Raw genomic sequence first — 13140 nt, forward strand, 5'->3', positions numbered from 1 at the left:
ATCCTATTTTTGCCTTTTTCTCAATTATCTCCCCCCTTTCAAGAGGATAGGGCACTTTCTTTGAATAAACTTGAATCCCCTTCATCAAAGGATGCTTTGTGGCAAGTTTAGTTGATCTAGGAATTCATGAATTTCACACTTTTGGGTAAGGGCTCATTGTTAATTATAATCAGGTCATATTTTGCTTCCTTGATGTCCAGGAGTAAAGAGGAAGACTTTATAATAATCATATATATGATCAAGTTAACCACATGCATCTTTGGTCTGAACCACTGGTCATAAATTTCACCTTCCAAAAAGGATGCTTTGTTACAAGCTTGGTTGGTTCCCCAGAGATAAGAATTTTAAAGTAAGAGTATGTACATTTACCTATTGACATGTATAAAAGATGCATATGTTATAATGAACATAAATATGTGGCTCAAACTTTGATGAGAAAGCTCATTTTAACATCTGGCTCAGATTAATTATGAAAAAAAATTAAATACATGTTCTGTTCGTAAGATTTAATCAAGCATCATTTTCCACAGTTTTACATCACCATCATCACTGCCTGAGGCCAAAAGTCCTTGAACTTTAGGATTCCATGACACAGAATTCACATCTTGTGAATGAGCCTTGTTTTGAGAACAGACCAGGCTGAATGAAGGTTGGTTCTTGTCAGATATATCTTCTTCTTTAAATATTCTAATACTGTCGTCAGCACAGGCTGATACAATCAAACCAGTTGTGTGACACCAGCTAACATCATAAATCACTCGAGTATGATATCCTGATAATGTACACACACATTTCCATGTCGATTCTTTCCCCGTGGTGTCTATTCCCTCTGGATTTCCAGGTAAATATTCCTGCCAAATTTTTAATGTTTTATCATCACTACACGACACCAAACGGTGACCAGTATGATCAAAGCTGACCTTCCATACGGTGGAGGTATGGGACTCGAGTGTGTTACAGCATGACCAGTCATCTATCTCTTCTTTGAACATTTTGATTGTATTATCATAGCTACAGGATGCTAACATTTCTCTTGTTGGATGCCATACAACATACTTAACATCTTGGGTGTGACTGCTGATGACACTTGCACATTCATACTCTTCATCTTCTGTCACTGTATAAGAAAATCACATCAAACAAAACAAAAACTTGTGATCTCAAAAAAAAAAAAAGAAGAATTTTTATCTTACATTTGTATGTACCATAACATTTGATAAAATTTAATTCCTTAAAAAAATCAATCCATACCTTCCCAAATCCAAACACTTTTGTCTCTACTGCAGGTGGCCAGTAATGACCCTGTTGGTGCCCAGGATACAGCCTTGACCTCATTCTCATGACCTTCAAGGGATGCAATACATTCAAACTCTCCCTCTTTTCTGCTCCAAATATTGGTGGTAGCATCAAAACTTGCACTAGCTAGGTAATTGCCACAAGGAGACCAACCTACACTACGGATGGTTCTTTGATGTCCTTCTGCAAGAATACTCTTACAAACCTGAAATTTGTATTTGTTATATATTGTATGAACCATGAGAAAAACTTAGCTGTGAAAAATCAAAAACCAGTACATGTATATTTACAAGCTCTTAGTCTTGGAATAAGGCATATTACCCAATTGTCCCCCTCTTTTCCCCATATCCTTATTGCTTTGTCTCCACCACAGGATGCCAACAATGTTCCTGATGGATTCCATGCCACACACCAAACCCGGTCTTGGTGACCAGACAGAGTCAACAATTCTTGTATTTTAGCCATGAAAAATCTGAAAAAAGAAAAATAATGATTCAAAAATCAAAGAGATGTTAGTGACATGTACTTATTTAAGAATGTTAAAAAAAAAAATTGCCATGATTTTTTAAAATTATAGGTTTTTAAGTCTTTAATTAATGTTGCTGGGTGTGTATGCCCTGTGCCTCTAATATATTTTGGGTTATTACAGGAATTCTTTGTAGAAAAAGACATTAATGATAATCTAATAACAAAGCTTTATGATAAACGTGATGACTTTAACTTTTCAATTGTCAACTTCCCTTATGCAGCAATATACCCTCATCACCTGCATATGGGGTTTATATCTCTCAGTTAATTAGATACGCAAGAGCATGCTTTACATATGAACAATTTCTAAAACAAGGTAAGTTATTGACAAACAAGTTGATGAAACAAGAATATCAACAGGCTCGTTTAAAGTCATCATTTCATAAGTTCTATGGTTGATACAATGACCTTGTCAGCAAAAACAATCTATCATTAAGTCAAATGCTGACTGATGTTTTTCATACTAGTTGTTAGGCCATTATTTAGTCCCTTATTTACGCTGATACTAAAACAAGTCCCACAGAGAAAATAAGTCCCACATGAGTCCTACGTGAGTCCCACAGCTAAGGAGCTAATAAATACATATAATAAAGGTTTACTTTGAAAGAATATGACATTTATTTGATCATCTATCAAAAAAAATCTGATAAAAGGTACTTTGGTGTGATAAATAGAGGATTGTAACTGTCGGACCACAGTCAAGAACGATAACTCTGTTTCATGTAAACAATGGTTAAGAACAGTTCGTCAAGATCTTGGCACTGCTAAACCGCTCAACTTTTGGGTTGGAACTTTTTTCCATGAAAATAAGTCATATTGATGTGTGTCTAAATTTTTTTTTTTTAAAAAAGGTAGTTAATTGAAGTTATTTCTGAATTTAATTTGTTCTTCTGTTTAACTCGAGACTTTTATTTGTTTGAAAATATTCATTAAATGTATATACGTACAATATTTCATTTTTATTTTAATATTATATTGTTTTGTTTTACAAATCAAAGTTTTACTTTGGTTTTATTTATTTTAACAACAACTTTGTTAATTTGCCCGACACCCATGACAGACCCAATTGTTTATTGTGTATATACACAGAGACCTATAGAGATACGTCCCTGATATACCTGTACACAACACCTGGGGGTTGTTATTCACACCTTTCCATCTCCCTAAAATTGCATTGTTTTGTTTGTATACCTATTACAATAATTTTTATAGTAGATAGGGTACAGTTATTTTCAATTTTTAAATAAAGGATTTTAGGAAAGCCACTAATTGTACCTGACAAAAATGATAAAGATTTTGCAATACAGATACCAGATGAGTTCTATGTCCAATTTTGACAATTGTCCATTATCCATTGAGGAAAAAATATAGAAATGGAAAGATAAATCAATTAATCCACTAACACTCCTACGTGTAGAACTTGTCAATATTGGAGAAGCAATGTGAAATATTTCTTACTAAACTGTGAAATTTATAGTGACTTACATCTTGATTTATATGTACAAGCCAAATTTTTAACAACAAATTTAGATGTTGATTTTAATTTTGATGAGAAAGAAAAGTTGAGTTTTTAATGAACAACTTTGAAATACAGACAGCAGGAGCCAAACTTTAGGTAGTCCATTCATCAGTTTCTGAAATTCTGCATTTACTTTATTGAATGTCACTGAATTCATTATACAATTATGGACTCTTTCGGTGGTGAATATGGTTTGTTATTCACCAGAAAAATATCAATATTGACTGAGGCGAAGCCGAGGTCAATATTGATATTTTTCTGGTAAATAACAAACCATATTCACCACAGAAAGAGTCCATAATTGTTTTATTATATAGTCCGGATTTGAATAAATAAGACATTGAAGGCTGCATGATGATACCACTTTCATTTATGAACTTCTGTCATGGAAAAATAAGAAAAATGTCCAGATTACAAGTTATAGCTTCCGTGTTTTCCTATTGCTGTTTGTAAGACATCGAAATGTTTAGAAAATAATCCTGCGACTTGGCTAATGTTTTTCCTGCTCAGATACACAGCTGGCTCCAGCCGTTGCAACCATTGTTTACAACATTGTTTGAGGTGTTGATTGTGACGTCACAATGCCGCTGCACGCGCACCGACCCTCCGGTGAATACGGCTTCAAAACCAGTGAATATGTAGTGTTATGAACTGTTTGCGTTTGTATAGATTATATAGGGACTATAGATAGACTATATAATAAAAAGTAATATATAATACACATGCTATTTCTTCAAGTTCATCATGTTATATAGCTGTGAAAGTGATCAAATGGCATTCTGAATTTTTGCAGTATTTTAAATCTTCATTTTACTTCAATTGTTATAAAATACATACAGTTTAGTGTAAAAAAAAAAGAATTGTGATATCATTGAAATATATCACTGTTGACAGCTATTTATCACTTAATTCTAATTTCAAATCATGCTAATAAGTAAATTTGATTTTTCACAAAATATATATAATATTATAAACAAAGAATCATTGACCAGCTAGTGCACTCAAGAGCAAACAATAAAAAACCTTTGGTTCAGAAAAACTTGAATTTTATATATATATATATATATATATATATATATATATATATATATATATATATATATATATATATATATATATATATATAAATTATACACAAGAAAAAGAAGTTCATATGTTGATATTGTAAAATTATTTATTTATAATTCGATCAGGATCAAAATCGATTATATATAGATGCTGTTTTTAGATTTTGACAAGTCATTAGAAAGGAAGCATATAAATCGAGGACATAGAGAATGGAATTTTCATAAAATCTTATAATATTTTCTTTCAATACAGAATATATGTACTTTAATATAATTAATCTATTAATTAGGTTTTTGAACCAGAGAAATATGACTGTATACTGATATTCTGTTTGTATTTCTTGAGGGAAAGTTATAATTTATATGGAAAAAATCACTATTAAACATGTTAGAGTTTTGTTTTAAAGAAAAATTATAAGAGTTAAAGAATAATTAAATAATTATGTTAGCTTGAAATGAAAATTGTTACTCTGAGTGTCTGACACTAGACATGCTAGATGGCTTGTTACTTGAAGTAGGTGTAGGAGTGTTCTTTGTAAAAGATCATAATAAACATCCTGAACTTCTAACATTTTTTTTTAATAAAAAAAGAAAGATAATTATTATTAAATAATAATAATATCTATAAATATTTGTTTTCAAAAACTACTAAATTGTTGTCATTATTAGTGGGACTTGGAATATTGCACTCAAGTTATGTGAGGATGTAAGAGTTATCATTCTTTGTTTTTTATCCAATCAGAATATGCTTCTAAACACTTTTTTAAAATGATTTTTTATTCAAAATATATTTAAACAATGATAATCTATAAAGATATATTCTTAAACATTACTAAAATATCATATTTCCTGGTGGGACTTACTATTTTTCTGTGGGACTCATGTGGGACTTATTTTCCCCGTGGGACTTGTTTTAGTATGTCCCATTATTTACCCACTGAATTGTCCATGGATTTTTAATTATTTCCTGATCATGACAAGGAGCACACAGTGGGTGTGACCGATCGACAGGGGATGCTCAATCCTCCATGGCACCTGATCCCACCTCTGATGTTTGAGAAGTCCGTGTTTGCTCTGCTCCTGATCTGTATTGTTTGAATGGACTTTTGAGCTTGAATACTGTTTGTTATCTCCATATATTTCATTGTAAAAGTTTCTCCTGGGCTTTGTTCAATATTGTATCAGTTACATGGATCTTGAATGATATGCTAGCCTATCCATAACAAGCTTTATTTCATACATTTGTTCAATATGACATAGATATCTAACCTAGCAGCTAGGCTAACAGCTACAATCTTGAATGCAACCCAGATGTGAGCAGGTCCAGTCCAAAGACTATTTCTACCTACGTAGCTATTAATAGCTACCTAGGTATTTAAACCTACCCAAAGTAGCTATATTTACCTACTTTTTGCATTACTTGCATTTTGTGGCCATGCATTACTTGCATTTTGTGGCCAAATGGCGCAACATGGTGAGTTCCAAATTTCTTGATACAGTCACACTGATGAATATACAAGAAAATTTTGGCCAAAAAATGATTACTTCGTAAATTAACAATTTTGCATTAATTAGTTATTACTATGCAAAATTGTTAATTTATGAATTAGTAATAGTGACAATAGTGACAAGTAATGCAAAAAGTAGGTGAAAATAGCTACTTTGGGTAGGTTTAAATACCTAGGTAGCTATTAATAGCTACATGTACGTAGGTAGAAATAGTCTTTGGACTGGACCTGGTGAGGCACAATGGAAAGCAATATTACAGCTAGATGTTTGGTCCCCACTAATGACTGCCCCCTTCCCACCATTGCATCTTTTTGTACTATTTTTACAAAGGCTTAACAGTGCCACCAGAGACATAAAATGTTATGTCTCTGGTGCCACTATCTATGTGTCAGTGGATCACCATGCAGATCTCATTATTTGCACCAGGTGTAACATTTAATCAAAATGGTAAAAAGATTTTTATTCATTTCAAGTTGACAATTGACCGAAAAATGTCAAAACACAAAGACAACAGTAAAAGAAAATACTTAGTCAAGTGCCTCTTGAAGTGGACTCACTCTTGTCATGGGCGCAGCCATATTGAAAATAGTTTTATATCCCTACGCTGATATTGATAAAACATTCTTAATATTTGCAGGAAGCAATGTAAATTTATAATAGATCCAATCTCAGATATTTAGATAAATATTGAAATTAAATCATCAAATAATCCAAGTATCAATCATATTTTTAGAATTATTTTATTTGCGCATGAGAGGAATTTTGGGTGTTGTTAGGCACTTCCGGAGTAAATATTTCCTAAATTGGCATTCTGTAAATTCCAACAGCATTAAGTGTTTTTGAGTTCCATAAAGATGTCGAGCAAGGTTAAGAAATATATTGATGAATGTAGAGGAGACCAAAACAATACAGAACTTGACCTGGTTGATAAAGGAATTGCGAGTCTAAATATACCTGGCCTCTGTAAGTGAAACCATAGGTCCTCTGTGTTTTGTTCTCTTCAAATATATAATAGTGTAGATGATAGGGGAAAATCGCATAAGATATCTTTATATTGCAGCTTCTATTAATTGTCATTTTATATTGATCTGGGCTTTATTGTATTAATACATGATTGTATGCATATTATGTATGTGTCGTTGTAACGTTTGATGTTGATTTTTCATATTATTCCAGTGGACTTAAAGCACCTGACAAGACTGACACTGTCTCACAACAAAATCAGCGGTATGTACGGTTTCAGCTTCATATCAGCGATGTACTTGTTTATTCTTAAGGATCTATCAGTTTCGAGAGTTAAATTGCCCCAAAGTTCTGTAGATTGCATGAGCGAAATATTATGTGTAAACATTGTGATACAGTAATACATGAAACATATAATATATGAAGAGTTAAGTATATACATGTGATGTATCCAGTAATTCATAACTTCCTAGATTTCCAAAGTTTTTTTTTTTTTATGCTGTCTTCCTGAATGAAGTTGCCAAAAAGACTTGTTTTTGTAACCAAATGTAATTTCAGAGGTTCCAGCCAATATAACAGAGTTGGCAAATCTTGAACACCTTAATTTATTCAACAACCACATAAAGGTATATAAATATCACAACCACATAAAGGTATGTAAATATCAACACAACAAAGGTATGTATTATCTCAACCACATATAGGTATTATCTCAACCATATAAAGGTATTATCAAAAACACACAAAGGTATATGTGTTATCACAAACCACATAAAGGTATGTATTATCAGAGCTTTGCATTTTATATATATATGATTTTATTACCTTGAGAAACATTGTCACATATAACACTTGTAATGATATTATCAGTAAATAAATTTGGTTTTGAAAAATTGTTTTTGCTTCAAATAAATAAAAGAATAGATAACTGCATTAGAGCCACAATATTTAAAATAATTCAATTGATGACATATTTTCTTTATAATAGGAGCTGCCCAGCACGTTAAATTCCTTAATGAAACTGAAAATACTTAATGTTGGGTACGTTGTGACTATTTTTATACATTTGTAATGTCACTATAATGTGCTATCCTAAGATTTAAAAATAGTATCACACAAGTTCTTGAAGGACTTTTTGAGTCCTGAAAATTCATCTGATTACTTCTGAAGTCAGTATAAAGCAGATAAAAAGTTTTTGATATTTAATGGACCAGATCACTCTGATTTAATTGTAGACACTAGTTGACTGGAATGTGTATGAATTATGTTAAACTTACTAATAATGTGGGTTATTACATGTATTTTAGAATGAATAAACTGAATATGTTACCTCGTGGATTTGGTGCCTTCCCAGCCCTAGAGGTTCTGGATCTGACGTATAACAACCTAAGTGAAAAATCTCTCCCAGGAAATTTCTTTTGCTTGGGTAAGTACAAATGTTCTCAGTTATGCTACTGGGACTACAAATTTATGAGTTGTATACATTTTTTTTTAAATTTTGATCTCTCAGACATGTAATTATAATATATCAGTGGTATCTATACGCATAAGTGCAGGAAAAAACTTTAAAGTCATATATGGGGTATTTTTGATAAGTTCAGACTAACTAAAATTAAAGAGATCTTTCTATTTGTTTTATTACTTTATATAAAGATAGGAGTAGGACTTTCCTGTAAATTACACAATTTAAATCAATCACATTTTATAGATGTTAGAAAAAATTAATAATGGATTTATTTACCAACTCCACATTTAAATATCAGACACAGTTTAAAGTCAATTTAACGATAGAAACCTGGGGTTATTCAAGTCCAAAATCGGTGAAATTTTAATTTGAAGGTAAATAACAAATATCATGTTCATCTACACTCAATCTTGTATTTTTATTTTTTAGCTTAGCTATGCCATATATAGCTTTAATAAAGTTAACCTAATAGGTGATACAGTACTCAAAAGTAGTCCATTAATTATAATGAATATAGTACTTACAAGTAGACCAAGAACTTGTAAAAAATCTTGGGTTTTTTCCAGACACACTAAGGGCTCTCTATCTTGGAGACAATGATTTTGAATATCTGCCACCAGAAATAGGAAAACTAAAGAATCTGCAAATTGTAAGTATTTACAAAGAAGTACAGCAGAACATCATAATTAATAACATATATACATGTATTACATGATTTTAATAACATAAACCAGTAAGGAAATTATTAGGGCCCTGCAAGGATTTGTGGGTGCCCTTTAGTAATCACTCTGTCTGTCTGTCCATCTGTCATTCTTCTGTCCACTAATTTTCTTTTTTTTTTCTAATAACTTTTTTAAGGGTTGACCAATTAAGTTCAAATTTAGTATGTTGGTTGAATAGGCAGTAAGACATATTTTGATGCTAAGTTTGGTTCTCTATGTCATCCAGTTTGGAGCTGGGGTAGTGGGGTAGATTCCTTAACTTTATATAAGAATGAATGGGCAAAGAGAGATACCTGCTGAGAATGTTTCTATTGTAAACTATGAAAGCTGCAATGAGTCTCTTGGGATTAATTAACTTTCCTCCAGAAGAAAATCCAAAGCATTTATCTTTATCTGTCATATTGAGATTAATTAACACCTCTGTCTGCAAATGACGTTTGTTTTGAAGTTAAGTCAATTCTGAATGATGCTTACATTCTCTGAAATGTAGATTTAAATAATGTTCATACTTTATTTTGGTAAAATACACAATGATTTATGATTTTATTGAATTCTAAAAACAAGATATAGATAAAGATATTGTTGGTTTTTTTTTTCTTTCTTTCTTTTTTCTGCTTTATGTAAATTCAAGAATACTATTAATTTTAACAGGTAGTCAGATAATAACCTCATTCTACCATTGCTGAAAAAAAGTTCTTATTGTAAACTTAGGAGAAAAGGATGAGAGAGCAGTGCAATTAATCCCCTGGGATTATTTATCTTGCTGGTTGCAGAACATTTTAGAGGATTATCTTTAACTAAAACTTTAAGATTAATTAACATCTTTGTCTGCAGCTGATGTTTGTTTTGAAGTTAAAGGTCAAGACTGGGTGATGTTTGCATTCACTGAAGGCTGGCATTTTAGAAAACACATGCTTCATTTTTCTTTATTAATTGAGTTATTGTAGATATGATGTTTTTTTACTGCCTTATGTAAATACAAGGATACTATTTACAGGTTGTTGGATATCTAAGAATTATCTTGAAATTTTATAAATACAGTTGCTGTTGCTTATTTGTCTTCATATATTTTTTAATTTTTGTATTCCCTAATTTGCACCCTTATATTTCTATCCCTCAGCAGGGCCCTTGCTGACTGGTCAGATTTCTAGTTTATTTAATACTTGTATAAAGAAACTTTTATATCTCAGATTGTGCTTCTTTTTCTTTTGTGGTGGCTTTAAGATTCCTTTTTAACTATGTCTCATCCTGTTTGATTTCAGTTATGTTTGAGGGAGAATGATTTAGTAGCATTACCAAAGGAAGTAGGAGATCTGCCTCGCCTTAGAGAATTACACATACAGGGAAACAGACTGACCGTGTTACCACCAGAAATAGGTATGTGTCTAAAATTCTCAGTGAAAGTGGGATTATATTTGATAATGTTTATTTTGTACTGTAGATTCCTTATATGCAAGGAATTAATATCCAAGTAAAATTATGGGAATTTATAACCTCTATTTTATTTCTATCGATATTTCAATTAAGTATTGAATAGGATTAGCAGGGAATAATGGCAAGGAAGAATTTGAGCCTTATTTTGCAATTTTCATCACAATTCCCCAGAGTACTGTGAAATCACTTACTGGTATTTTGTCATTTCTAAGGGAGGGGGGGGGGGAATTTCATTGTTTTCCTGGTATGAAGAAGAGACCCACTAATTCCTATCCCCCACAAAATGTTAAAATTCCATTCTGCAGTATAATGTTTCTCCTTTAATCATGAAATCAAATCCCCTCAAACAAGTTATTTTTCCTCAAACCACACAAATTTTTACCCAGCAAAAAATGATTTTACAGTAATTTTCATACTGTTTCTGCTTTTAAGATCTTGCAGGTGCTTTTATGAAGTTACAGGTGTCATAGTAAATTTAATGAGTCAAACAACTAAGTTTGGGTATTACAACTGTCCCTTTTGTTCCTGATAATAGCTTTAAGTTTCTTTAGAACTTGTGAAACATATATTTGGTATATAGTAATATCAATAAACAGGTGTATTTGTCAGAGTCAGGTGAACTTTGTTGCCCTTCTTCTCTAGTTATGAATTTAATTGTATAGTTTTAATTACTCATGTATTTTCTAACCATGTGAAGTTTGATTACAGGTAATTTAGATCTAGTGGGATCTAAACAGGTCTTCCGTGGCGAAAATAACCCTTGGGTGACACCAATAGCTGACCAGTACCAAGTGGGCGTTTCCCATGTGTTTGATTATATTCGATCAGAAACATATAGATTGTAAGTGTCACTTGTAATGTCTCAGTCTATATTCAAAAGATTTAAGTTAAACTGAAGAGACAGTTCATTACTTTACCATTGTTATTGTACTGTACTTGTAAAATATCAGAGCTTATGACTTGTAGGATTGAATTATTTAATTTACCTGTTTCAGTTTATATGGCCGCCATATTGCAGCTGATTCTCCTCCTCCAAATAAACCTGCCGACAAATCAAAGAAGATTAGTCGAATGGGCTGAACCAATGAAATATATAGAGGAGAATGTGTAAACAAGACTAGAAATGAGCTTCTTATAATACTCAAAGCTACATGTATACATATAGAGTAGCCCTTGTGTGTAAATGTCTGGCCATTTGTTACGAGTGAAAAATGATGGCTTTTCTCTTGAGGAAATATGAATGCTTTGTACAAAGTAGGAACTAGAGAACTAGAACCATTCAAATGTACAGAAGAATATTTTTTCCCATTGCAGGTGCTATGTTGTCTTGGGGTATTTAAACATTTCAGTATCAAAACCCAGTATACCCATTAAAAGGGTCATTCAAATGTTAATGCTATTTGAACTCCCATGAAAAACTAAATACTAATAGTAGCTTCTTTACAAGTCTTATATTTTCATGCTTGTATTTCTTAAAGCTTTGGAAAGCTTTTTTTTTTTATTTTTTTTACAATTATGGCTGCAATTAGCTGGTAGTCTGGAATATTGTCTGTGCTTTCATCTAAATTTGCTATGTGCTTTAAATTCAGATCTACCTTCTGTTGCAGGCTCAATATTTTTTATGTATATCATATTTCTCTTTTATCCTCTTTAAATTCAAAATGTTATGCCTCAGGGTTGGTGCTGTAATCATAAAAAATATCATTAATAAGGGAAACTTTACAGTTGTTTCAATATTATGACTGATTGTAATATTTAATGATCATGTGATTATTCAGTGATTTTAAGAAAGGGAGAAAGGAAAGCATTAACTGCATATAATTTTACTACGTATTACAAATGTTTTCAGAAATGGTCAATTGGTCATTATGATTGAAAAGTTTTATAAGAACTTTATCTATCATTTAAGAATGCATAAAATCGGACTTGATGTGCATGAATATTTGTGACATTTTTTATATGTTTAAATTGCATATTGTATGTTATGTACTTAGTACGTGTACATCATAACAAATAAAACATCCTACATATGTACAGGCTTTTCTTATTGCTCTCTAAGGATGAAAGCCCTCCATTATCAAAGGTATTTGTGGACAGGACCCCTCCCTCCCTGCTAGATGTACACCCCCTAAACTTTTGGATTTTGTTTGATAAATTCTTTTTTGTAAGACATTTTTATGACATATTTCATATGAACGGTCTGGAAAAGCCTTAAACAATCATATTCCAAATATATGATCTACAATTGTACTTTGATATCTTGAACAACCATGGTATCTTGAACATCAATATGTTGAATACCATGGTGTCTTGAACATCAATACATTGTATGTTTAATACCATGGTATCTTAAACATCAATATGTTGAATACCATGGTATCTTGAACATCAGTATGTTGAATACCATGGTATCTTGAACATCAATATGTTGAATACCATGGTATCTTGAACATCAATATGTTGAATACTGTGGTAACTTACACATCAATATGTTGAATATCGTGGATATATCAAAGTGAGTTTGAAGTCCCAAGAACTTTTTATGCTCCCCTAATCGAAGATTAAACTTTAACCTTGGCCATAACTTTTAAACAGTTGATGCTAGAGCTTTCATATTTCACATCTGTATTCCTTGAC

General features: G+C 31.7%; 2 protein-coding genes across 2 annotated transcripts; one reads left to right on the forward strand and one right to left on the reverse strand.

The window, feature by feature from the left end:
• Positions 1 to 491: 491 nt before the first annotated feature.
• On the reverse strand, positions 492 to 6495 carry LOC133190873 (probable cytosolic iron-sulfur protein assembly protein CIAO1 homolog). The gene is made up of 4 exons (XM_061326589.1): positions 6447 to 6495; positions 1618 to 1768; positions 1252 to 1501; positions 492 to 1117 (listed from the first exon to the last, which is right to left on the reverse strand). The coding sequence occupies exons 2-4, from the start codon at positions 1759 to 1761 to the stop codon at positions 507 to 509; spliced, it is 1005 nt and encodes a 334-aa protein (XP_061182573.1). The 5' UTR covers positions 1762 to 1768; positions 6447 to 6495; the 3' UTR covers positions 492 to 506.
• A 180-nt stretch (positions 6496 to 6675) lies between these two features.
• Positions 6676 to 12537, forward strand: LOC133191304 (ras suppressor protein 1-like). The gene is made up of 9 exons (XM_061327084.1): positions 6676 to 6882; positions 7096 to 7146; positions 7441 to 7508; positions 7871 to 7923; positions 8190 to 8308; positions 8914 to 8996; positions 10332 to 10446; positions 11212 to 11344; positions 11499 to 12537. The coding sequence occupies exons 1-9, from the start codon at positions 6774 to 6776 to the stop codon at positions 11581 to 11583; spliced, it is 816 nt and encodes a 271-aa protein (XP_061183068.1). The 5' UTR covers positions 6676 to 6773; the 3' UTR covers positions 11584 to 12537.
• Positions 12538 to 13140: the final 603 nt, after the last annotated feature.

This window comes from Saccostrea echinata, unplaced genomic scaffold (genome assembly GCF_033153115.1).
Source record: "Saccostrea echinata isolate AGI-Se365-2 ecotype Australia unplaced genomic scaffold, CSIRO_AGI_Sech_v1 ptg000001l, whole genome shotgun sequence".
Taxonomy (NCBI): domain Eukaryota; kingdom Metazoa; phylum Mollusca; class Bivalvia; order Ostreida; family Ostreidae; genus Saccostrea; species Saccostrea echinata.

What these genes read in the sequence shown, in the direction of transcription:
- LOC133191304 (XM_061327084.1), top strand. Translation starts at nt 6,774, where the DNA reads ATGTCGAGCAAGGTTAAGAAATATATTGATGAATGTAGAGGAGACCAA. An exon ending in CTGAAAATACTTAATGTTGG is followed by an intron (nt 7,924 to 8,189) that starts GTACGTTGTGAC and finishes CATGTATTTTAG; the next exon opens with AATGAATAAACTGAATATGT. An exon ending in CGTGTTACCACCAGAAATAG is followed by an intron (nt 10,447 to 11,211) that starts GTATGTGTCTAA and finishes GTTTGATTACAG; the next exon opens with GTAATTTAGATCTAGTGGGA.
- LOC133190873 (XM_061326589.1), bottom strand. Translation starts at nt 1,761, where the DNA reads ATGGCTAAAATACAAGAATTGTTGACTCTGTCTGGTCACCAAGACCGG. An exon ending in GAAAAGAGGGGGACAATTGG is followed by an intron (nt 1,502 to 1,617) that starts GTAATATGCCTT and finishes TACAAATTTCAG; the next exon opens with GTTTGTAAGAGTATTCTTGC. An exon ending in AAGTGTTTGGATTTGGGAAG is followed by an intron (nt 1,118 to 1,251) that starts GTATGGATTGAT and finishes TTTCTTATACAG; the next exon opens with TGACAGAAGATGAAGAGTAT.